The sequence below is a fragment of the Lolium rigidum genome, chromosome 3, assembly GCF_022539505.1.
Source record: "Lolium rigidum isolate FL_2022 chromosome 3, APGP_CSIRO_Lrig_0.1, whole genome shotgun sequence".
Taxonomy (NCBI): Eukaryota; Viridiplantae; Streptophyta; class Magnoliopsida; order Poales; family Poaceae; genus Lolium; species Lolium rigidum.
The window spans coordinates 341,448,432-341,475,595 of NC_061510.1; the positions used below are offsets into that span (position 1 = coordinate 341,448,432).

A 27,164-nucleotide genomic window follows, 5' to 3' on the forward strand; every position below is an offset into this window, starting at 1 on the left:
TTCTGTTAAAAAAATGTAATTGCACTTTTCTGATAGAAATGTGCAACTGAACCGAGTTGCACTTTTCTTCGAATCAGTAATAGCATTTTTCCGAGCTTGATCGAGACTTAAGAAAATCTCAGTCAACTGCAGTAGCGGAGCTTGACAAAGAAATCAGGGCGGGCTAAATATATTTTTTAGAGAGAAAATAATAGGGAAAAGTGGGATTACACAAGACTAATTATGTTTTAGGGCTGAATAATAATATAGATGGGCGGGCCATGGCACAGGTTTGCTTCCACTAAGCTCCGCCACTGGTCAACTGAGACATAGGCACAAATTAAGTGTCGCAACTATGATAACATATATAAATATATTTTAGTTGCATCCGTATTTGATAAAGTTTCGATAATTATTTTGATACGGAGGGAGTACCAGTTAAGATTAAGATATTTGTCTGAAATCTCTCAAGGGGCACTTCTAGTAAAATATAACTTGCGGTTACAATGAAAATTGATGAGACTATTGACTTTTTTCTTTGTACCCCCTTCACAGCCTTTTTTTGGAGAATTGTGTCAATGTCATTAATTTAACCTTCCTCCTCCAGTCTCGACCATGTGTTTGAAAAATAGTTAAATAGATCATGGGTTCGAATATACTATATATGTATTTTATGTTGGGACACGCGTTGAAGTAACGAGAAAATTCTCCAATTGCTTGTAAGTCAACTTCAAGGCTACCTGCATTTGGATCCTTACGTACCGACAAGTGGAGGCGAGAGATTCTTTGGTATGCAGCTTAGTAAGATCATTAATCCCACAAGACTTGTAATCATTAGTCTGGTCACATTTTGGGTTTTCTTTGCCTTATTCGACACTCCATTATGTTTACAATTGTTGCACGAACTTGAATCTCCAACAAACAATATGTGATTGAACCGATGTAGAGGACGGGCCATTTTAAAAAAAGACATGTATATGTTTTCTCTAAAAATACTCATCATTCCCTCTTTGGTTCACAAGATTATGAAAGACGTAAAAAATAGAAACAACACGGGTATATGATAGTATTGCATCTTTGCCACACAAAAGAAATATGATAGTATTGCATAGAGGATTGTGAAAACACATGAGTTTGTGATACTTGATGTTTGATACACAAGTGTAAGAAAACTAAAGAATCCTTAAGAGTAGTGCTATACGTACGATCGGATTTGTCCGATAATTTGGTACGATTAGACTAAAGTTAGCATCGGTCAGAAGGTGGGCCAGTCATCGGAAGCATTCTCGTGAGTCTAGTCGTACACAGATTGTACACTTTACATCGTACGTGAGGCAATTCCGAATCCTTAAAGATGTAGTAACCAGATCAAGGTGAAAACAAATACACTGCGTTTTGTGGCTGAAAAGATTGGACGGTGGACACGTAGCACTCTGATACGCCGTGCGTCATCGTTCGCGAAACTACTGCAGACAAATCGCTCTCACGAGTCAACCGCAGAGATCTGAAAACAATGGCGAAACCAATCGGATCGGAGTACACACACCCGAGCTAGCTCCCGCCGGCTCTCACCTTAACTTCCAATCAACAAATCAACCCACCTCCTCCTCCCTTGCAAGCCAAGCTAAAATCCCCACCCGGCACCACCACCACCAACCACCACCCGCAATGGCGAAGACGCAGCCCCGCGGCCCGGCGGCCGAGCCGCTGCTCCCCTCCGCCTACCCCTCACCCTACCTCGACCACCGCCACCCGCCGCCCGACGCCGACCCGTCCTCCTACGTCCTCCTCGTCCCCATCCGCCGCCGCCTGCGCCGGGGCTGCCGCTGCAGCTGCGCCGCCCCCATCCTCGCCTTCCTCACCCTCCTCGCCCTCGCCTTCCTCCTCTGGCCCGCCGACCCCGACGTCAGCGTGGCGCGCCTCAGCCTCGCGCACGTCTCCGTCGTCGCGCGCCCCGCCGTCGCCGTCAACATCTCCGCCGCGCTCAAGGTCCGCGTCCGCAACCCGGCCCTCTTCGCGCTCGACTACAGCCGCCTCGACGTCGACGTCGCCTACCGCGGCAAGCAGCTCGGCCGCGTCACCTCGGGGGGAGGCAGCGTCAGCGCCCGCGCCGTCTCCTACGTCGACGCCGACCTCGACCTCAACGGCATACGCGTCGTCGAGGACGCCATCTACCTGCTCGAGGACCTCACGCGCGGGTCCATACCTTTCGATACCGTAGTGCAGGTCGAGGGCAACCTACACTTCTTCTTCTTCACCGTCCCCGTCAAGGTAAGTGCCGCACGAACGAACCCTAATTGTAGATTGGTTGATTTTGTAGTGGATTACATATACCCTAATTGACGCTGGGGAACCTGCATCTGTAGTTTTGTTGTCATCGCTGCAATGTGCTTTCTCCGGAATTAGTTATCTATTCGTTAAGAGCATAATAATGCTGAAGCAATTTAGGATATTTTTGTCCCAGACAAAGGGTTGGGCCATTGTCTATCTGATTCAGTTTCTTCATGCATCTTATGCCTAATGCACCTTCGAATCAAACAGAATTCAGGCCAGTTCACAAAATATTTCATATGGAAAACATTTTACGACACCTTGCAGCTCTGGATTGAGATGACTTTCACCAGCGAAACAATTTTTGGTTACAGCTTTTGTTTTTGGGATTAGGGTTATACTAAAAATACAGTTAGGGAATAAGTTTCCATAGTCATGATTTCGTAAACGGCAACAATCTATTATGTTATTGTGAATAACACTAACAGCATTTGACTAGTTACCTCTGGCATCCTATTCGTCTTTATAAAGTTTATTTTCAGGGTGTCATGCAGTTGAGCATGCACTAGGCACATTCCGAAATGATAGGATTTTCTTTTGCTTTTATTTTATGAATCCACAACAGTACAACACAGTAGTACATGTCGATTGGTGAATGCGTACATTGTGAATTCGATTACGACCTGTATCTGTAGATCGGTGTAATTCTCGTAATGCACTTTGTCCTACACAATGGAATTATGTCTGTCCAATCGTGTAGAGTATACTGCTGAGGCAATTTACAGACAAAGGGTTGGACAATTGTCCCATCTAATTCAGTTTTTGTAGAGCATAATAATGCTGAAGCAATTTAGGATACTTTTGTCCCGGACAAGGGGTTGGGCCATTGTCTATCTGATTCAGTTTCTTCATGCATCTAATGCCTAATGCACCTTCGAATCAAACAGAATTCAGGCCAGTTCACAAAACATTTAATACGCAGAACATTTTACAACACCTTGCAGCTCTGGATTGAGATAACTTTGACCAGCCAAACAATTTTGTTTTGGGATTAGTATTATAATAAAAATACAGTTAGGGAATCATTTTCCATAGTCATGATTCCGTAAACGGTAACAGTAACAGCATTTGACCAGTTACCTCTGGCAGCTTATTCGTCTTTATAAAGTATATATTTTCTGGGTGTCATGCAGTTGAGCATGCACTAGGCACATTCCGAAATGATATGATTTTTTTTTTTTTGCTTTTATTTATGAATCCACAACAGTACTGTAGATCTGTGTAATTGTCGTAACGTGCTTTGTCCTACACACAGGAATTATGTCTGTCCAGTCGTGTAGAGTATACTGCTGAGGCAATTTACAGACAAAGGGTTGGACAATTGTCCATCTAATTCAGTTTTTGTTATGCATCTAATGTCTAATGCCTAATGCACCTTCGAAACAATAGAATTTAGGCCATTGAAGTACAAATTGTATATGTAAAACAGCTTTCAATATCTAAGAAAAAAAAAGGAAACAGCTTTACAACACCTTACAACTTTCACCAGCCAAACATTTGTTGGTTAGTGCTTTTGTTTCGGCTTTAGGGTTATCATACAGTTAGGAGAAATATGCTCTAACTTGGGTAGTCACGATTAAGTAAACAGTCCAGTTTATTATCTTATCTTTGCTGTAATGATTTTGTACTGGTTACATCTTGTAGCCTTTTCAGATTTCTGCAATTAGCATACACTCGCGTTCATGCATTTTAAATGAATTCTACTCCAGAGCCTTGATCATGCATCACACATTTTAAATGAAATCTAACTAGCATAGGCGATCAAATACGTCACCATCTCTTTATCACTTAACCGATACAGTACCATGAGTCAGGCGTATCGAATGGACAAAATATACTAAACTCATTTCCTACTCAGGGGAATTTTCGCGGCCACCGAGTCTCTGGGTTCATTCTGGCCAGCAAAGGCTATTCATTGCCCTGCAACAATGCGTGCTTCCTTATTACTTGGCTACCAATAATAAAAACATTCTCAATTTGAAAATAAGTGGCACCTGATGGAAAAGTTGAGTAATTCCAAATTTGTGAAACATAGACACAAAACAGTGGAGATGAACTAGATATTGAAATGTAGATGAAATACAGCAGCTATTTTTGAAGTAAAACTCAGATATGAGGCCCACCCCTAAAAATAACCAGTTTTAGACTTTTAGGATCCTCAGCACTTATTGCCTGGCATCAATTGGCCGGTTACCAACAAAATTTTCCTTGGCTTCCACAACCTTACATTGCCATTTTCACTATCCTAATTGACATACATATACTGTTGTAGACAAAGAAGCCTCAGTTCAGCATCTACCCATCTTATGCTGTGGCACTGTTGGCAGTCCGCCGCTTGCAAACGTTTGCAACCACTTCTCCTTGTTAATGCACATAAATAGTAGTTTGCTACAGTACTTGTGAAAGAAATTCGTAAAATGTGTTAGCTGCATTGGTTAGAAGCAGCCGCCCCTACTTATTCAAATTAAGAGTATATTACCGGCATTTCTTATTTGAGTAAGTATGAACCAACTCTGCAAGTTTCTCAAATCATGTCCTGATCAAACATAGTCTGAATTGTGTCTTGCCCTTGTATATTTGCCACATAGTTATGAGTTATTACTGGATGAGTTGTCTTGGCACCAAATAGTCATATCCTGTGTTCCCCCTCCAAAACCTGGTGTAGTTTGGGGTTAAGGTTTTGAAGGCCATATAATATCCTGTAAAATGGATAGTTATTTTGCAGACTAGATGATGACCATTTCAAACACTGCAAATTTCTGCAGAAAAACCTCCATGACAGCCAAGCCGGTTCTATATAGCTTATGGCTTTAGCAATCATCTTTCAAACAATATTTTCTGACGCCACTAGCTGACATTACCTTCTTAATTTCTCATGTTCAAGGCAATGGGAATGATATTTTATATTTGCATCGTTGCAACGTAGGACTCTTTAAGGCTTTGGTGATAGACCGATAGTGTTAGGAACTTTCTTGAAACGATATTGGTTATTTATTGTGGTGATTTTTTTTACTGTTTTAGACTTGTTTTTTTTTCTTTCAAATTTAGTGTCTTATGCATTATCGAGCTATGTTTGGTTCATTGATTGATTTGATCTTTGTTGAGATCTTCTACTTTTTTTTTAGATATGGGAGCATCGCCCCAGCCTCTGCATCAATAGATGCACACGGCTAGTTTTATTTAAACGAAGTATCAGTTTACATAGAATCCATTATTACATTCAGGGAAATGCTAAGGTCGACACATGAATCAACCATAGAAAAATGCAACACATAGAAAGCCTATCCATTTGCTATTCTATTAATATGTCGCCATCCAGTAGCCTGGAAAAGAGCAACCACTAGCATCCGGTTGCATCCAGTAACCATATCATCCCGTTGTTCCGGCGGGAGAAGGAAAACCCATTGTTGGATCCAATGAGCAACGCGTCGGATAACCTGCAAAAAATTAGTTCCACTATGTTTGTTAAATATGATCATTCCTAGTCCTCCAAATGGACCAACATAGAGCGGAAACACCAATACGAATCTTTTGTTTATCATTCTTACGAACACCATTAAGCCATTTACCAAACATATTAGTAATATTAGCTAGTGGTGGAATATTATAGGAAAGAAAAACCATGCGCCAAATAATTTTTGCAAAAGGGCAGCCAATAAACAGATGATTAACGGTTTCAGTAGAATCACAAAAACAACACTTTTGACACCCATTCCACTTCCGTTTAGCTAAATTATCGTTAGTAAGAAGCACTTTATTACTGAGGAACCACATAAAAATCTTTATTTTCCACAAATATTTCCGAAGAAAAATAGTATGTCCATTCACCAGATCAAGATACATAGACTTAACTGAAAATAGACTGGAATCCGTGAGTCTCCAAACAAACACATCGGGTTCATTATTCAAAGTAATTGTCATTAGCCGTTGACATAAGTTCAACCATTGTAACCATTTGTTATCATTCAATCCTCTTCGAAACGAGATATTCATTGGTGTAGTCGCAAAAACCATTGATACTAAAACATTTTTATGTTGAACAATATTATACAGTGCCGGGTATTGTTTACATAAAGGGGCAGTCCCCAACCAAATATCTTCCCAGAATCTCACCGTCGTTCTATTTCCCAATTTAAAGAACCCTCGGTTAAAAAATTCATTCTTAACATGCATAAGACCCTTCCAAAAAGGTGAATCATTTAGCTTAGCTTCAACTTATGACAAAGTTTTATTTTTGAGGTATTTATTATATAACAGTTGCTGCCACATACCCTCCTCCGAAAGGAGTTTGAACAGCCATTTACTGAGTAACATTTTACATTATATATTTTAATCTTTGGTTCCCTGGTGCATTATATATTTTTTGAACTGATGATATCATTACTCCATAACATGGCTACAACACGTAACAAGAGCCACGGTGCCTCAGGCCCTAACTGTTCCCTGCTTCAAAGAAGATGACATGACATAACTGATATGCCTGCATGATGTTTCCTTTAAGCATGAATATAACATTTTACATGCAATAGTCGTTATATGTTCCAGATACCAGAAAGACTATGCTACAGGATGAAAAACTGCGGAAGAAAAAATTATATTTCTGACACAGCAGTTGGTTAATGGCTTCCTTACCAGTTCATTTATGCTGATAAGTACTGAAGCCCTTGTATGGTTGTTGCAGGGGGAAATAACTTGCGCGGTTCATGTGAATCCACAGAATCAGACCATACTATACCAGGACTGCTATCCAAAGGTAAAGAACCGTGAACTCATTTCACGCTATGGAAATTGATTGCAATCTTTCCAGAATCTGACCTGCTCATATTTTCTATCAGTGAGTCGCTGACAGCCTCGAGCTATAATCGCGCGTGAACTGATTATTATTTCAAACATCGCTTTGGAGTGTTGCTGTTGGTTGTTGTAAGCTTAGTCCAGTGGCTATGGATGTGCACGCAATGAACATTTGTCTTGTACACTATGCCTACCGATAGATGGGCCGTTTGTAAATTTGTTGGCTTGCCCAAATACCTTAGTTAAAACCCATGCTAATATCAATGAGTTCCGTTACAGCAAGAGTTAACAGTGTTCTATATTGGCATTTTTGATGCTGGTTGTCTTGTTGCGTTCACGGGAACCGGGATCTTCTGGCATGGATAGGCCATGGCGCATCCGTATGACCTGTCGGTAGGATCTTTCAAACAGGGAAGTTCGTCCTGCTGGCCATTTGTCTGGTTGTTTACATCGTCTGGATGCTAGCTCATGTAGAGTACTACCTTCTATGCTGAACTAAAGCGCGCATCGCGTAGGGAACATTGGGCGAAAACGCTTCCAAGGCCAATTTCTCAGAGAAATATGCATACGGAAGGTTTATACATGCAGACAGTTTACATACTACCAGTGGCCTGCATACTACTATCAGTCTATCACCATTATCGTTTCAGTGCCAAGTATAGTAAGGAATTCAGAAAAATCTAAGCTGGTACCTCGTGGAGAAAAGAACAACTCCTCATCCAGATATCTAGTTGTACTCTAATTTTACATCACGATGGTGCTAATGGCTAATCTAAAGGTAATAGTATATTACTGTGCTACACTGCTACTAGTATTTGGCTAGCTTACCACAAACGAGGAGAAAACACCAGAAACACTTATTTGGCCGCAGTCGTGTTCGACGACGTTCCCGGCGGCGCTGGCAGGCCGCCGTCGAGGCAGGTCCGGCACCGGCGCTCCACCCACCCCTCGACGTCGCGGTCCGCGCTCGGCGCCACGTGCCTCCCGTCGCACGCCCGCGCGAGGACGCCCGCGAGCGCCGCGGCGAGCACGATTGCCGCGATGATCACCACCAGCGTCTCGACCGACCTCCCCGTGGACCGCGCAGCCGGGGCCGAGGCCTGGTGATGCGCGTACGAGGCGGCAGCCTCCTGCAGCGACCTCCTCACCGCCGGCAGCCCGACCCACGGCACGCTCTGCATCGCCGGTTCGTCGCCGCGCTGCCGCTCAGGCTCAGTCGGCCGCGCCGCGCCAGCTGCTAGCCCGACCACCTCGCGGCGGATGCTACTTATAATAAGCGCACGCGGCCAGCGGTGCGCAGGCAGGCCATGCCATGCACGCGGCGGACAAAAGAGCGGTCAAGGCGAAAGGGTTGTCTTTGTCATGGTCTTTTGGTAGCTCTGCGCGATTGCGACACTTGCTAGCTTGTTCTGCAGCTACGCACGCCTCGACCGAGTAGAGCCACGCCACGGCTGTGGTGCCTGCGTTTAGGTGACCGTTGCTCGCTTCGCTTGCACATACAGACATGACATACGAGGAGCATACGATGAAATTTGAAACGATGTGGCGTCGCGTTCGCGTCTCTTTCTCCCTCCCTCGCGCCTCGGAAATTGGCTCACGTTTTGAAATCTGGGGCCGACGGAGAGGTGATATGTGTGATGTGTCGCACCGTTGTGGCAGGCGGGTGCGCCGTCGCTTCAGAGCTATGCGAGGGGCTACTATGGCCTGTCGGGGCTTTGGGTGCGGGGTGGGGGCGATACCAGCTGCTCGTCCTCGTCTCGTCGTCGACCCTCTTTGTCGTTTTTTTTTTAAGTTATTGTCGTCTCGTCGCTGCGCAGGGCAACGGGTTCTTTTGCTTGTTGGGTTAGGCCCGTGGGCTCTCTGGCGTTACTCTGTCCACCGCTAGGCGGCAACTACGCTAACCCCGTGCTCCCTTGCGAGGCAGGCCCATTTCCTCCGCTGCTTCATTTCCTTTCCTCCAGAAAGAGACAGAGTTTATCTAAAGAAAAAAAGAGACAGAGCCTCTCTCTCCTAAAAAAAAAGGTGTGCTCCCCTGATAAAATGTTAATATAGCATCCTCTCCGGTTCAAAATAATTGTTCAAAATATGGATATATCTACTACAAAAGTTGTTTTATGAAAAATAAAATAAAAATAGGTTTTATAACAACTTTATTATTGCTTGAAGTTGTCTCGATGAATAAATGTTTGCATCCTCCTAAATTACGGGGTGATGAAACTGGCCCCTATTTAGATAGTAGAAATTTCATAGGTTCTTCTGTGGAACTCTAGTTCTTAAGTTTCCACTTATGGATTGCCGTTTAATCACAGTGATAGTGCTATCATAATGAATATGAGTTGGTATCCTATGCTTCAATTCCATAGAAATCTAAATATCCACTCAAACCACTGTCAAAGACTCAATCGGATAAGACAGACGCATTTTCCTGTGTCTTTCTTGTGTTCCATCCAAATGATAAATATAGATCCAGTGGCACATTATGGTGAGACCAACATTTCATTTCGTACTACATATGAACATTTGTGTTCGAGTAATTGGACATTCTAATTAATGTACTTGAACAAATCTTGGAGGATTGAACAAAGTTCAGAAAATAACATGAAATTTCGTTAATCTAGAACCTCTGTTTAATGCATCATTTTGTATGACACGCTCCTATTAATTTTTCACATTTAGTGTTTTCGTGTTATGAACATTTTGTAAAACGCATGTGCATCATTTGAGGAGTAAGCTAAAACAAGTGTGGTTGACCCGCAAAAAAAAAAAAAAAACAAGTGTGCTCGAGTTGCTTAGGGCATCTCCAGCGGCGCGACGCAAACGGACGCTGAGCGACCGTTTGTGTCCGCCGTGACCGGAAATGCGTCTGGCACCACCTCCAGCGGGGCAACGCAAAGTGACCGGGCCGTCCGCGGAATATGCACCAGTTTGCGTCTCGGCGCTGCGCGGACGCGGAAAATGTCCGCTCGGTCCTCGCACGGGCCCGCCTGGCAGCGGCACAACTGCTTCGTCTTCCGCGGTATTACTTCTGGGCGGCGCGCTGCAGCCTTTGCAGGGGCCGCGTTAATGGCGTGCCTCGGCTTCCGCGAGCGTGCGCGAGCTAGTAGGCGTTGCACCGGGCAGCCATTGAAGGCGAGATGGCGTCGGAGCCTCTTAAAGGGACGCCGCCGGCGCCCATTTCCCCGACCAAAACCATTGGCAAAATCCCACAGTAGCCACCACACCAACGCCATGGGGAAGAAATGCCGGCCGTTCCGAAGACGAAGAACGACCAGGAGGCTAGCGGCTCGCGTTCCGGCAAGAAGGCACGGGTCGGCCGGTACGTCCGCGTTGACCTCGCTCGGCAGTTATGGGAGGAAAACCGGCGGTACCATGGCCGGACGCGAACTTGCCGGGAGGGGGCTGGTACCTGAACTCGCGGCACGTGCCGGTCCCCCCCGTGCCGCGCGAGGGCCGAGAGCGGCGGGACGAGGTGCGGCGCCGCCGCGCGGTCTTGCCGCCGGATCTGCGGGATGATCCGGCGTACGCGCTAAACTCCTACAACTGGATTTCCTTCGGGGCGTGGGAGTTCGACGCGCGGCGCCGCGCTGCCTACCTCGCCGACGTAGACTACTTCGAGCGCGAGATCGCCGCCGAAGAAGAAGAGAACGACCACGAGGACGGGGACGAGGACGGCGACGAGGACGAGGACAGCGACGTAACCATGCCGCAGTACGACCACGACGACGGCGGACCGGCGTGGGATCCGGAGACCCAGCCGCCGGACATTTCAGAGGAGGAGGCCATTGCCATGGCACTGGCCAACAACGAGCAGGACGAGCTCAACGAGCTCGCTTTGTGGGACGGGTGATACGTCTCCGACGTATCGATAATTTCTTATGTTCCATGCCACATTATTGATGATATCTACATGTTTTATGTACACTTTATGTCATATTCGTGCAATTTCTGGAACTAACCTATTAACAAGATGCCAAAGTGCCAGTTCCTGTTTTCTGCTGTTTTTGGTTCCGTAAATCCTAGTAAGGAAATATTCTCGAATCGGACGAAATCAAGACCCAAGCATCCTATTTTTCCACGAAGCTTCCGTAACACCCGAGAGTCGCCAGAGGGGGCCACAGGGGCCCTGCGATGATAGTCCGGCGCGGCCCAGTGCCCTGGCCGCGCCGCCTTATGGTGTCGTCGCCTCGTTGACCCTCCGACTCCGCCTCTTCGCCTATTTAAAGGTCCCCGACCTAAAACCTCGAGACGAAAAGCCACGCGTACGAGAAACCTTCCGGAGCCGCCGCCATCGCGAAGCCAAGATCCGGGGACAGAGTCTCTCGTTCCGGCACGCCGCCGGGACGGGGAAGTGCCCCCGAAGGCTTCTCCATCGACACCACCGCCATCTTCATCAACGCTGTTGTCTCCCATGAGGAGGGAGTAGTTCTCCATCGAGGCTCGGGGCTGTACCGGTAGCTTTGTGGTTAATCTCTCTCCTATGTACTTCAATACAATGATCTCATGAGCTGATTTACATGATTGAGATCCATATGATGAGCTTTGTATCGCTACTAGTTGTGTGCTACTCATGTGATGTTATTAAAGTAGTCTATTCCTCCCGCATGGTGTAAAGGTGACTAGTGTGTGCACCGTGTGGTTCTTGTCGTAGGCTATGATCATGATCTCTTGTAGATTGTGGAGTTAATTATCATTATGATAGTATTGATGTGATCTATTCCTCCTTCATAGTGTAATGTGGACAAGTGTGTGCACTATGTTAGTTCTTGGTTTATTTTGCAATGATCTATTATGCTCTAAGGTTATTTAAATATGAACATTGAATTGTGGAGCTTGTTAACTCCGGCATTGAGGGTTCGTGTAATCCTACGCAATGTGTTCATCATCCAACAAAAGAGTGTATGTAGCACATATGAGAAAGAGTTATTTATTATGCGATCAATGTTGAGAGTGTCCACTAGTGAAAGTATGATCCCTAGGCCTTGTTCCTAAATACCGTTATCGCCGCTTGTTTACTCGTTTTATCATGCATTACTACGCTGCGCTACTACTGCTCATACTTATTCATACCACCTCGTATTTCACTATCTCTTCGCCGAACTAGTGCACCTATTAGGTGTGTTGGGGACACAAGAGACTTCTTGCTTTGTGGTTGCAGTGGTTGCATGAGAGGGATATCTTTGACCTCTTCCTCCCCGAGTTCGATAAACCTTGGGTGATCCACTTAAGGGAAACTTTCTCGCTGTTCTACAAACCTCTCGCTCTTGGAGGCCCAACACTGTCTACAAGAATAGAAGCTCCCGTAGACATCAAGCTATTTTCTCGGCGCCGTTGCCGGGAGGAAAGGTAAAAGGTACTCACACTCCGGATCTCGGCTACTAAGCTATTTTCGCCGTTGTAAGTACTCGAAGCTATTTCCTTTAGATCCCGCAATTGCATCTTTTTGTTTCTTGTTTACACTAGTTAGGCATAATGGACAATGAGCTTCTTACTTTATTTCCTGATTTAAGACATGGATGTGTTGATCCGAAAATTAAAAAACCCATGGAACATATTAGCATGAATACTTTGAATACCATTGTTGCTAATGATATGAATAAGTCTAAGCTTGGGGAAGCTGGTTTCTGTGATCTTTTTAGCTTCCCATCTTTAGGGGAGAAAATTTGCTCTGATAATACTTTATCTCCCATATGCGATAACTCTAATGATGCTTGTGATATTTTAAATGCACCTACCGAAAGTATTCCATATAAAATACCTATGAAAATTATTGAACGTGTTATGGATAACCGCTATGAAGGGGATGGAACCTGTCCATCCTGGAGATCATTTACTCTTTTTGCACGAATTATGCGGTTTATTCAAGTGTGCAGGTATCTCTATGGATGAAGTGAAGAAGAAATTATTCTCTATGTCGTTGTCTGGTAAAGCGGCGCATTGGTATAAACTGCTGAAGGATGAGCATTCTCTTGTTTGGAAGGATATTGTGCCTCTATTCTATTCTAAATTCTATCCTCCAAGTGAAATTCACAAAGACCGAAACCGAATATATAATTTTTGGCCTCATGATGGAGAGCGTATTGCCCAAGCATGGGAGAGATTGAAGTCTTTAATGCTCAAATGCCCCAATCATGAGCTTCCTGGTAATGTTATCATTGATAATTTCTATGCAAGACTTTCTTTTCAAGATAAGACCTTGCTGGATACTACTTGTTCTGGATCATTCACACGCAACAAAGAAGAGTTTAAAAGGGACCTTCTTGATCGGATTAAGGAGAACGCTCGAAGATTGGGAGAACGACAAAGGTAAAGAGTCAGTATAAATTATGATTATGAATGCATTGAAACTTTTATGGATACCGATAAATTTCGAAATATGAGTGCTACTTATGGTCTTGACTCTCAAGTTGCTGCAAATCTTTATAAAGCCTTTGCTTCTCATTTTGAACTGCCTAAAAAGAATTTTGATAAGTATCATGAACCTTTTAAAGAGGCTTGCATGAAGAATGAAATTGTTGTTAATTATTGTAATAAGCATGCTCAAACTCCTAAGAATGCTATTTCCTATAAGCATGTTAATTTTTGTGGAATACATAAACCTTGTGGAATTAATCAAATCAAAGATGAATATTGTATCCATCATGCTAATGAAAAAACTAGAAAGTGGTTTAGGGCTCTAGATGATCTTGGTAAAAAAGTTTGTGCCCTCTATCCTTTTATTTGTGAAGTTTGCCATGAAGTGGGTCATTTTAATTTTCAATGCCCCTCCAATGATAATTTGAACCCAATGAGTGCTGCAAATTTGTATTGTGATGATGAAATTACTCCTAATCAGCATGATGAACTTACTTTATTTTTGGGGTGTGAAGAACTGTCGAGAAAAATCTCTTTGTTACATATGAGTGATCTTGATATTGATGATGTCCTGCATGGGTGTTTTTCTTATTGCATTGATAATAGCCATACAAATACTTACATACAAAATATTTTAGAAGATGACACCTTGCCAAAATATGATAGGACCGCTGTGTGTTTTCAACTAATTAATGAAAAGGAGGGATCCTCCCAAGTTTCTTCTATTGTTTCTGAAAGTAAATCAGGTTATGCGGACAAGCCACCCTTCAAGCCTCTTCCTACTAAAGAAGGGAATGAGGAGAAGGAGAAGAAGAAGAAGAACAAGGGAACGAGAAGAAGAAGAAGAAGAAGAAGAAGGAGAATAAAGAGAAAAAGGTAACGGCATATCCCCGCGTGAATGAGATAACGCTAGGTAACCGTAAGTATGTTGCTCCTAATGATTATTATGATAATGAATCTGAATACGATGATCTTCCTATGCCCTTTACATACATTAGTGATCATGATTTGAATGAGCACACTACTTTTGATATTACAAATCTCTGGGAAACTAATTCTGAAAATGATGATGATAATAATTGCCATAGTGTCAGTGCTATCCATGCTTCCTCCCATGATGATATAGAAAGCTCTAAGCTTGGGGAAGAGGTGTTTGAAAATCCTTTTGCTACTGAACATTATGTGTTTGATATATCTCCTTCTAATAACAATGATGGTATGGTCATAGATAAACCGACTATGAAAGATAACTATTCTATTTCTTATGATGACACTGTGCCTCCGATCTTTGATGATTATTATAGAGAATGCTATGATATAGGTTATAACTATCCTTATGAAACTTGTCATAGTCATGATTGGATTACCAAAAACAATTCTTTTAATATGCAACTTGTTTACCATGTTCAAATTCTTGATAATAATCTTGCTCCAATTACTATTAATGAGAATAACTCTTCTTATGCCAAAATTAATGATACTTCTATGCATATGAACCATGATAAGAATGTTCTAAGTGATGGGTATATTGTGGATTTCATCAATGATGCTACTGAAAGTTATTATGAGAGAGGGAAATATGGTTATATGCATTTCAATAATATTAAGTTTCCCCTCTTTATGTTGAGAATCTTGAAGTTACTCGTGTTTTATCCTCTTATGCTTGTCACTTTGTTCTTCATGAATTCATTTGTGTACAAGATGCCTCTTCATAGGAAGCATGTTAGGCTTAAATGTGTTTTGAATTTGCCTCTTGATGCTCTCTTTTGCTTCAAATACTATTTCTTGCAAGTGCATCATTAAAACTGCTGAGCCCATCTTAACGGCTATAAAGAAAGAACTTCTTGGGAGATAACCCATGTGTTATTTTGCTACAGTACTTTGTTTTATATTTGTGTCTTGGAAGTTGTTTAATACTGTAGCAACCTCTCCTTATCTTAGTTTTGTGTTTTGTTGTGCCAAGTAAAGTCGTTGATAGAAAGGTTGATACTAGATTTGGATTACTGCGCAGAAACATATTTCTTTGCTGTCACGAATCTGGGCAAAATTCTCTGTAGGTAACTCAGAAAATTATGCCAATTTACGTGAGTGATCCTCAGATATGTACGCAACTTTCATTCAATTTGAGCATTTTTATTTGAGTAAGTCTGGTGCCCTTTTAAAATTCGTCTTTACGGACTGTTCTGTTTTGACAGATTCTGCCTTTTATTTCGCATTGCTTCTTTTGCTATGTGGGATGGATTTCTTTATTCCATTAACTTCCAGTAGCTTTGGGCAATGTCCAGAAGTGTTAAGAATGATTGTGTCACCTCTGAACATGTGAGTTTTTGATTATGCACTAACCCTTTAATGAGTTTGTTTCGAGTTTGGTGTGAAGGAAGTTTTCAAGGGTCAAGAGAGGAGGATGATATACTATGATCAAGGAGAGTGAAAGCTCTAAGCTTGGGGATGCCCCGGTGGTTCATCCCTGCATATTTCAAGAAGACTCAAGCATCTAAGCTTGGGTATGCCCAAGGCATCCCCTTCTTCATCGACAAATTATCAGGTTCCTTCTCTTGAAACTATATTTTTATTCGGTCACATCTTATGTACTTTACTTGGAGCGTCTGTATGTTTCTTGTTTTTGTTATTGTTTGAATAAATGCTTGTGTGGGAGAGAGACACGCTCCGCTGGTTCATATGAACACATGTGTTCTTAGCTTTTATTTTTCATGGCGAAGGTTGAAACTGCTTCGTTAATTGTTATATGGTTGGAAACGGAAAATGCTACATGTAGTAATTGGTAAAATGTCTTGAATAATTTGATACTTGGCAATTGTTGTTCTCATGTTTAAGCTCTTGCATCATATACTTTGCACCCGTTAATGAAGAAATACATAGAGCTTGATAAATTTGGTTTGCATAATTGGTCTCTCTAAGGTCTAGATAATTTCTAGTAAAGAGTTTGAACAACAAGGAAGACGGTGTAGAGTCTTATAATGTTTACAATATGTCTTTTATGTGAGTTTTGCTGCACCGGTTCATCCTTGTGTTTGTTTCAAATAACCTTGCTAGCCTAAGCCTTGTATCGAGAGGGAGTACTTCTCATGCATCCAAAATCCTTGAGCCAACCACTATGTCATTTGTGTCCACCATACCTACCTACTACATGGTATTTCTCCGCCATTCCAAAGTAAATTGCTTGAAGTGCTACCTTTAAATTTCTATCCTCTACCTTTACAATATATAGCTCATGGGACAAATAGCTTAAAAACTATTGTGGTATTGAATATGTACTTATGCACTTTATCTCTTATTAAGTTGCTTGTTGTGCGATAACCATGTTCCTCGGGGACGCCATCAACTACTCTTTGTTGAATATCATGTGAGTTGCTATGCATGTCCGTCTTGTCCGAAGTAAGGGAGATCTACCACTTTAATGGTTAGAGCATGCATATTGTTAGAGAAGAACATTGGGCCGCTAACTAAAGCCATGATTCATGGTGGAAGTTTCAGTTTTGGACATATATCCTCAATCTCATATGAGAATAATAATTGTTGCCACATGCTTATGCATTAAAGAGGAGTCCATTATCCGTTGTCCATGTTGTCCCGTATGGATGTCTAAGTTGAGAATAATCAAAAGCGAGAAATCCAAAATGCGAGCTTTCTCCTTAGACCTTTGTACAGGCGGCATGGAGGTACCCCATTGTGACACTTGGTTAAAACATGTGTATTGCGATGATCCGGTAGTCCAAGCTAATTAGGACAAGGTGCGGGCACTATTAGTATACTATGCATGAGGCTTGCAACTTGTAAGATATAATTTACATGATACATATGCTTTATTACTACCGTTGACAAAATTGTTTCATGTTTTCAAAATAAAAGCTCTAGCACAAATATAGCAATCGATGCTTTCCTCTTTGAAGGACCATTCTTTTACTTTTATGTTGAGTCAGCTCACCTATCTCTCTCCACCTCAAGAAGCAAACACTTGTGTGAACTGTGCATTGATTCCTACATACTTGCATATTGCACTTATTATATTACTCTATGTTGACAATTATCCATGAGATATACATGTTATAAGTTGAAAGCAACCGCTGGAACTTAATCTTCCTTTGTGTTGCTTCAATACCTTTACTTTGATTTATTGCTTTATGAGTTAACTCTTATGCAAGACTTATTGATGCTTGTCTTGAAAGTGCTATTCATGAAAAGTCATTGCTTTATGATTCAGTTGTTTACTCATGTCATTACCATTGTTTTGATCGCTGCATTCATTACATATGTTTACAATATGATCAAGTTTATGATGGCATGTCACTCATGAAATTATCTTTGTTATCGTTTACCTGCTCGGGACGAGCAGGAACTAAGCTTGGGGATGCTGATGCGTCTCCGACGTATCGATAATTTCTTATGTTCCATGCCACATTATTGATGATATCTACATGTTTTATGCACACTTTATGTCATATTCGTGCATTTTCTGGAACTAACCTATTAACAAGATGCCAAAGTGCTAGTTCCTGTTTTCTGCTGTTTTTGGTTCCAAAAATCCTAGTAAGGAAATATTCTCGGAATCGGACGAAATCAAGACCCAGCATCCTATTTTTCCACGAAGCTTCCAGAACACCCGAGAGTCGCCAGAGGGGGGCCACAGGGGCCCCAGATGATAGGCCGACGCGGCCCAGGCCCTGGCCGCGCCGCCTTATGGTGTCGTCGCCTCGTTGATCCTCCGACTCCGCCTCTTCGCCTATTTAAAGGTCCCTGACCTAAAACCTCGAGACGAAAAAGCCACGGTACGAGAAACCTTCCAGAGCTGCCGCCATCGCGAAGCCAAGATCTGGGGGATAGGAGTCTCTGTTCCGGCACGCCGCCGGGACGGGGAAGTGCCCCCGGAAGGCTTCTCCATCGACACCACCGCCATCTTCATCAACGCTACTGTCTCCCATGAGGAGGGAGTAGTTCTCCATCGAGGCTCGGGGCTGTACCGGTAGCTATGTGGTTAATCTCTCTCCTATGTACTTCAATACAATGATCTCATGAGCTGCTTTACATGATTGAGATCCATATGATGAGCTTTGTATCGCTACTAGTTGTGTGCTACTCATGTGATGTTATTAAAGTAGTTTATTCCTCCTGCATGGTGTAAAGGTGACTAGTGTGTGCACCGTGTGGTTCTTGTCGTAGGCTATGATCATGATCTCTTGTAGATTGTGGAGTTAATTATCATTATGCTAGTATTGATGTGATCTATTCCTCCTTCATAGTGTAATGTGGACAGTGTGTGCACTATGTTAGTTCTTGGTTTATTTTGCAATGATCTATTATGCTCTAAGGTTATTTAAATATGAACATTGAATTGTGGAGCTTGTTAACTCCGGCATTGAGGGTTCGTGTAATCCTACGCAATGTGTTCATCATCCAACAAAAGAGTGTATGTAGCACATATGAGAAAGAGTTATTTATTATGCGATCAATGTTGAGAGTGTCCACTAGTGAAAGTATGATCCCTAGGCCTTGTTCCTAAATACCGTTATCGCTGCTTGTTTATCGTTTTACTTGCGTTACTACTCGCTGCGTTACTCATCGCTCATACTTATTCATACCACCTGTATTTCACTATCTCTTCGCCGAACTAGTGCACCTATTAGGTGTGTTGGGGACACAAGAGACTTCTTGCTTTGTGGTTGCAGGGTTGCATGAGAGGGATATCTTTGACCTCTTCCTCCCTGAGTTCGATAAACCTTGGGTGATCCACTTAAGGGAAACTTGCTGCTGTTCTACAAACCTCTGCTCTTGGAGGCCCAACACTGTCTACAAGAATAGAAGCTCCCGTAGACATCAACGGGCTCGCAATCCAGCTCCGCGAGTCAGCGCTCGCGCAGGGGAGTGATAACCCACAAGTATAGGGGGTGTATCGTAGTATCTTCGATAAGTAAGAATGTCGATCCCAACGAGGAGCAGAAGGTGTTGACAAGCAGTTTCGATGAAGGATTCACTGTAAATGCTCACGTGACAAGTATTCAGGGGGTTTTGATGTAACGGATGAATAAAGTACGAGTAAGTAAAGTGCGAGAGTAATAATTGCAGCGAGTGGCCCAATCCTTTTTAGCACAAAGGACAAGCCGGTTTGTTTACTTATAATAACCAAACGTTCTCGAGAACACACGGGATTTTAGTCTAGTGCTTTCGCTACATACGGCTAATTAATCTTCATTGTTTTGATAAGTGTTGTGTGGGTGAACCTATGCTAATGTACCGCCCTTCCTAGGACTAATACATACTTGTGATTATGCCCCTTGCAAGCATCCGCAACTACAAGAAAGTAATTAAGATAAATCTAACCACAGACCTTAAACTCGAGATCCCGTTATCCCTCCCCGCATCGATATACCAACGGGGGCTCGTGTTTCGTCACTCCAGCAACCCCGCAATTGGCAAACGAGTACAAGATGCATTCCCCTAGGCCCATAAAGGTGAAGTGTCGTGTAGTCGACGTTCACACGACACCACTAGAAGAATAACACCACAACTTAAATATCATAACATTGAATATTACTCAACCATACTTCACTACTAACATTTAGACTTCACCCATGTCCTCAAGAACTAAACGAACTACTCACGAGACATCATATGGAACATGATCAGAGGTGATATGATGATGAATAACAATCTGAACATAAACCTTGGTTCAACGGTTTCACTCAATAGCATCAATAACAAGTAGAAATCAACACCGGGAGAGTTTCCCCTATCAAACAAACAAGATCAAACCCAAATTGTTACAGCGGTGACGAGGTGCAGCGGTGGAGATGGCAGTGATGATGATGAAGATGATGATGATGGTGATGGAGATGATGTCCAGCTCGATGACGGTGACGATGGCGTCGATTTCCCCCTCCGGGAGGGAATTTCCCCGGCGGATCTCAGCCCGCCGGAGAGCTCTTTTCTCTCTGGTGTTCTCCGCCCCGCAGAGGTGGCTGTGACTCTTCGCGACGTACCCCTGGATCTTAGGTTTTCGGGACGAAGGCGTACGCGAAGAAAAGGAGGCGAGAGGGGGCTGTGGGCCCCCTCCTCACGTGGCGGCGCGGCCAGGGCAGGGCCCGCGCCGGCCTATGAGGGGGGCCCATGGCGGCCCTCCTTGGCTCCCCCTTCTGGCTCCCTTCGTCATCTGGAAAAATAGGATTTTTCATATAATTTCCGTCAACTGTTGATCTTTCGAAATATTGCATTCTGACGGTGCTTTTTCCAGCAGTAATCTCGGCTCCGGTGCGCGATCCTCCAATAATCATGAAACATGCAAAATAGATGAAATAACATAACTATTATCTCCAAATATGAAATATATCAATGAATAACAAGCAAATTATGATATAAAATAGTGATGCAAATTGGACGTATCAACTCCCCCCAAGCTTAGACTTCGCTTGTCCCCAAGCGAAACTGAACTCGGTAAACAGGACCACATGTTTATGGGGTGAAGAGTCGATAAATCAAATACAGACAAGAAGCATCATATTCATTCACACAAGACATTCTAGTAAACAACTATCTCATATAATTCAACTCGAAGCAAGTATAAGGTAATCAAAGGTGCATAAGAAATCATAATTGGTGATGGCAAACTTTGTTCTTGGTCAGAGAACAGTTAACAGATTATACTTATCTAATAAGCAGCGCTTTCATATTAGAGCTTATGGTAAACTTGCATACCCAATCATAATGATCATTGATAACATTCAAAGCTATATTCATTCAGATAAAACTTGTACTAAACAAGGAAGAATAAAAGACATGACGAAATAAATCACAATATAATGGTTTGATCACAACAACTCAAATGCTTGCTTGAGATGGAGGGAAATAGGTTTACTGACTCAACATAAAGTAAAAGACAGGCCCTTCGCAGAGGGAAGCAGTGGATTAAATCATGTGCTAGAGCTTTTTCAGCTTTTGAAATCATATAAAGAGAATAAAATTAATATTTTGAGAGGTGTTTGTTGTTGTCAACGACCGGTAGCGGGTACTCTAACCCCCTTGCCAAACAGTACCTCCAAAGAGCGGCTCCCATGAAGGACGTTATCTCTACCGAAGCAAGGTAGATCATCCCTCTTCTCTTTTGTTTACACATGTACTTTAGTATATTTAAGGATGACACTCCCCCAACCTTTGCTTACACAAGCCATGGCTAACCGAATCCTCGGGTGCCTTCCAACAATCTCATACCATGGAGGAGTGTCTATTGCAAAATTAAGTTGCTTACCGATGAATCGTAGCAAAACATGTGAAGAGAATTATTAATGAGAGTTGATTAATTGCGTCTCGGGAACCCCGTTGCCAGCTCTTTTTGCAAAATTATAGGATAAGTGGATGAAGCCACTAGTCCATTAGTGGAAGCCGCCTAACAAGACTGAAAGATAAAACACCACATACTTCCTCATGAGCTATAAAACATTGACACAAATAAGAAGTAATAAATTTTGAATTGTTTAAAGGTAGCACATGAAGTATTTACTTGGAATGGCAGGAAATACCATGTAGTAGGTAGATATGGTGGACACAAATGGCATAGGTTTGGGTTGAGGTTTGGATGCACGAGAAGCATTCCCTCTCAGTACAGGTCTTTGGCTAGCAAGGTTAATTAGCAAGCATAAGAGTTGAGGGAAACAAGCAAATATACATGTGATAGACTGTAATATCCCAGGTAATGGGGTTACAAAAATAGAGGAATTAGATGTGTGCATTGCATTCATGCATAGAAAATCTGGGGAATTTTCGCGCTTTAAAGTAAAACAGTCACAGTAACTGAAGTTTCACTTGACCTTGGTGGAATTGAAGTAGCTCATCAAGTCAAGCGCTATAAACCTCAATGTGACTTTGTTAAAACCTTGTTTTGGGTAGAGATGATTTGATCTAAGGGGTTAGATCAAATGGAATTAATAATCAACACAACAACACTTCACTCAATGATCAATTGCTTAATCTTATAGAAGACTATAATAGGGTAATCCTTTCCATAACATATGAATATCCATTTAATTGGAAATCAAGAAACAATAATTGGAGAAACTATTCTCCACTCATCTTCTCCATGTCTTAAACTAATCTTTGATCCTACCATGAACCTCATGGTATTCTTTCTACTCTAGTCTTGGAAACATAACAAGGAGATCAACTCTAGAAATACATTTCTCTATTCCATATAATTAATACACATCAAACCTAGAGAGGTGAGAGTTCTATTATAATTATTAGAGAAGCAATAACAAACCTTGAGCTAAACCTTGGATATACATCCAAGTATTCAAATCATCATCTTTAAGAGAAACCCTAGGATATTATTCAAAACCTTCCCTAGAGAGAACCCATTTATATTAACCATAGATATTGGTGACCACATCAATATCTGTGGAGAATAACCTAGGTCAGCATTAAAGTCCTTCTTAAATGGGAGAAACCATTCATACTAATCTTAGTTCTCGTCTATATAAGAACAAAGAACAACCTTTGAACTAAAGTATTAGGTTGTAAACCATTTCCCTTGGAGTGGTGAGATAACCTAATACCACATGAGATAATATCATATCCATGAATTGATAAAGTAAGAAAGAGATTACTCCAACTAAGTTAGACAATCGAATCTTTAGCCCAGCTACCTAAATAAATATTAGGAGTATATTATAAACCCTAGGAACTTGAGGTAAGGAGATTAAGAACAAGTGGATCATGCCTAATCCATGATTATGCTCTTGAGGTATGTGAGGATAAGTTAAACCCTACTAGGATAAGTAGATCTCATCCCCACATGGAATTATAGGGAGATCACTAGTAAGCAACCATATGCTTATATTCCAACCTTAACTTGTGAATCACTTGTTGATCATAAGTAGAATCCTACCATATCTATATTCCATAGATTTAAGAACCTTAGAAAACCTTAGAGTTAAACTCTCCATTTTATATGGTGAGAAACCATACATCCATATGACCAAAGTTAACTATAAAAAGAACCATAACCAATTTAGTTACTTCAATGATGAATTAAGGATTCTAATAGAAGTCCAATGGAATAAGATAGAGCCATTCTCAAATCCTCACTAATTAAAGAAGCACATAAGATATGAAGTAAGTAACCATATTACCATGGTTAGGGGAGACTAAACCCTAGCAAATGCAATATGGTGTCCCCTCATCTCTACAACCTATAATTATATCTCAACCCTAGTTTATGTGTCACTATGGTGATCATAATATAAACCCATGCCATAAATGAGATTCAAACCAATTGTCACTAGGTAAATATCATTCGAACCCTAATGGTTTATTAAATTAAATTCAATGTTTCAATTATAAAACATAAGAAACATCTAATGCTAAGTTCTATAATTAAACCATATGTGTAGTGATTAACCATTTATCTTTGTAAACAAGATAAACCATGATGGAAACAATCCCTACTTAGATACTTTCAAATATAATAATAGTGTTAAACTCGAAGGGGTTAAAATAGAAACTATTAAACCTTAATAAGTTGGTGATCACATAAAATCATATGTAAGTCATCCACTTCTCAAATGGGAACCAAGTCTTAATAATAACCTCCGAAATACTTTGAGTTGCGATTATCAACTCTCATAAATCTTAACGTGAATTAATTCACAAGAAAAAGAAAATTAAAAATAAGAATTGCAACTCATACCTATTTGCTATTTTGAATAAACCACAAGTATGAAATATAATCAAATATAAAATATTTGTTTAAAATAAAGAATAGTGTAATAGTCATTGCACTATGTCTTAATTCAGTTAACACAACAAGAAACCTGCAAATAAAATTTGAATTCAAATCAGATTCAAATAGAAAATATAAAACTCGGAAATAGAAAACAGAATAAGAAAAGAAATAAAGGAAAGGAGAGAAACCTTACCCGCCGGTCGCAGAGCCCACCTCGGCAGCCCCAACAGCCAGCCTGCCCTGCAGCCCCACTGTGCACCAGCCCAAAGACAGCCCCAACGTGGCCCGGGTAACCCTTCGCGTGGATAAAGACGAGAGGCGTCGTCTTCTTCGTCTCCTCCACTCGACGCACGAGAGCTCGCCACCGCGACGAGGTGAGCCACGTCCCGTGGTCGTCGCCGCCGATTCTGACCGCCAGCACACTCGGGAGGACCTATAAAACGCGCTGGAGTCCTTCTTTTTCCCTTCCTCTGTTCTAATTTTGCCCCAAATCGAAACCCTAGCGCGGCCCTGCCTCCGACGTCGTCGCCGGTAGAGACCTTCCCAGGCCAAGCCACGACCACCATCGCCACCGCCATCCTCGACATGGTCTTCTCGCAAAAGGAATCGAGTCAGGGCGCCCCGTAGCGTCGTCGCAACCATTTCCTCCGACGGCCGGCGCCATGAATTCCGGCGATACAAGCCTCCATTCGCCTCGCCGTCAAGCCCGCTCGTGTTCCCGGTGAGCCACCGACCTCCCCGCATGCTCGCTAAGCTCGATTGCACGCCGTAGCTCCGCCGCATCGAGCAACCCGTGTGTACCGCCGCCGTTTCTCGCCGCCGGGCACGCTCCGGTGACCATACCGGAGCGGCGCCACCACCAGGAGGTTCGCCTCGGCGTCCTCTCGTCCAACAAGCCCGCACACGCCCCCGCGGGAACGCTCTAGCTCCGGCGATTACCGTCCCCGGCCGCCGGTGGTGCACGAGGTTCCCACCTCGGCGCCATGTGGCCTCCAGCGTGGGCATGGACCCACCGGCCGCTGGCCGTGGGTATGCTTGTCCCGGTAGAATTAGTATTTTAGTTCAAATTCAAATTCAATAAACATCTCGCAACTTCAAATGAATTTAGAAAATTCAATTTAAGTAGAAAAAGGTAATTAAGATATTAAAATTCTTAGAAAGGAAAACTCTATCCAATAAAAATATAACATGAAATTTTTATTTTTAATAAAAATTTAATTGTTTAATAATTGTTATTTAAGCATTTCCCTTTATCCTTTATTGAATTAAAGATTCAATAATTAGGAAAAATTCTCCTAATTAAAGAAAACCAGTAACTAAATAAAGAATACATTAAAACTAATTTTATTTATTTATTGTGTTAAATCCTTATTAAAAGGATTTAAACCCTTATTAACAATTACCTTAATTATTAAAATCTATAAAAATAATAAAATGATAAATCCAATATTAATTTTATTTCAAAGTTATTAATAACTTCAACTTTATAAATTAAGTTATTAACCTTAGAACTATTGGATAATTAGGAGACCCTAGTTCCATCAAGAATAAAATTATAACCCATAATGTTATGTGGGATACTAAAACCCTAATATCATTTAGAACCCTAGCTCCACTACTTCAAATAAACCCTAGATTGTTTCCAAACTTAAACCCCAAGATAATATGTGATCATGTTACCCCAATAGTAGTCATAGAACCATAATTAGCAATTAAATATTTGACATGTTCACATGAAATGTATGAGCCCTTTTATCAATAATTTAGTATTCTAGGCATGTATCCCTATCCAACCTAAATGATCAAATTAGGATCAACCAAGCCTAAAACCTAGTTTCTAATGCCAAAACCATCATCCTTATTCATCCATGCTTAGCATCACACCATTGTGATGAACTACAATAGCAACCATGCCAATATGATGCATCCTATTCCATACACACTAAACCCTATTAGTGTGAGATAATTGTTAAACATCCTATTTAGGAAACCACCATTCTTTACTTAGTGAAACCAATAATAAAACCTAGAAAACCTCAACCCTAATTGATATACTTCTTATTCCTTAAGAAGTATGTTCTTCAAAAGTTATTCTTTTGAAGTAAATAAAGAATCATCACCAACCCTGCTTATAAGGACCTATAAACCCTAGCCAGCTATCACTAGCAAGATAAACCAACCTTAATATCAACCATGTATAATGAATTGCTCAGGATGCCTAGGCTTAACTCAACCTTACCAAACCAAGGTGTAGATGAATCCAACTAGGTTGTGATCCAATTACCACTTACTCCAGAAGCCAATTACAAACATAGTAAACCATAGAACTCCACAACCTTAATTATCATACTTGTTCTTTATTAAGAACATGTTCTTCAAAAGTTATTCTTTTGAAATATATGATAATTAACCATGCCATGTAGTGCTAAAACCAACCACTACTCATTACATGTTAGGATTATACCAAATGTTATAGTTGTGTGCTATTAATATTATTGTTATGATATATTACAAGCCTCTGTTTATGATACCATGTAATCACACCTTAATAAGAACCTTGTTTGTAAATCACTCTAAAAGTGCAACACACCCTGAATCAATCATTACAACTCACTGATCCTAAATCATCGGGGTTAGGTCACGCTTAGAGCGATTGCATCTCATTCCTATGCATTATTGCATCATTGCCAATCTTTTAAACGTCGTCCCTACCGGACGATGATGCTATTTCAGAATTTGGAGTTATTACGCATCGAAGACCTTGTCTGCATAATCTTGCAGCCAAGAAAGGCAAGTTCATCACTTGCTCATGTCATTTGAGTATTTCTATCAAATTACTTGCAAAGTATTATGGTTATCACTATTGCATAAAAACCAAAACCACTATTTTCATAACTATGAATATGACTATGTGGTGGGCAATGGAACCATGGATTGTGTTGATATGGTGGAGGTTCCATTGCAAGGGTAATATCCATCTAGG

The 27,164-nt window shown here is 41.7% G+C and overlaps 2 protein-coding genes across 2 annotated transcripts; one reads left to right on the forward strand and one right to left on the reverse strand.

Annotated features, from left to right (window-relative positions):
• The first annotated feature begins 1,497 nt into the window (after nucleotides 1-1,497).
• LOC124703951 lies at nucleotides 1,498-7,365 on the forward strand. Its single transcript, XM_047236183.1, has 3 exons — nucleotides 1,498-2,250; nucleotides 6,992-7,063; nucleotides 7,146-7,365. The coding sequence occupies exons 1-3, from the start codon at nucleotides 1,648-1,650 to the stop codon at nucleotides 7,146-7,148; spliced, it is 678 nt and encodes a 225-aa protein (XP_047092139.1). The 5' UTR covers nucleotides 1,498-1,647; the 3' UTR covers nucleotides 7,149-7,365.
• A 593-nt stretch (nucleotides 7,366-7,958) lies between these two features.
• LOC124701491 lies at nucleotides 7,959-8,282 on the reverse strand. The gene has a single exon (XM_047233561.1). The coding sequence runs from the start codon at nucleotides 8,280-8,282 to the stop codon at nucleotides 7,959-7,961; it is 324 nt and encodes a 107-aa protein (XP_047089517.1).
• Nucleotides 8,283-27,164: the final 18,882 nt, after the last annotated feature.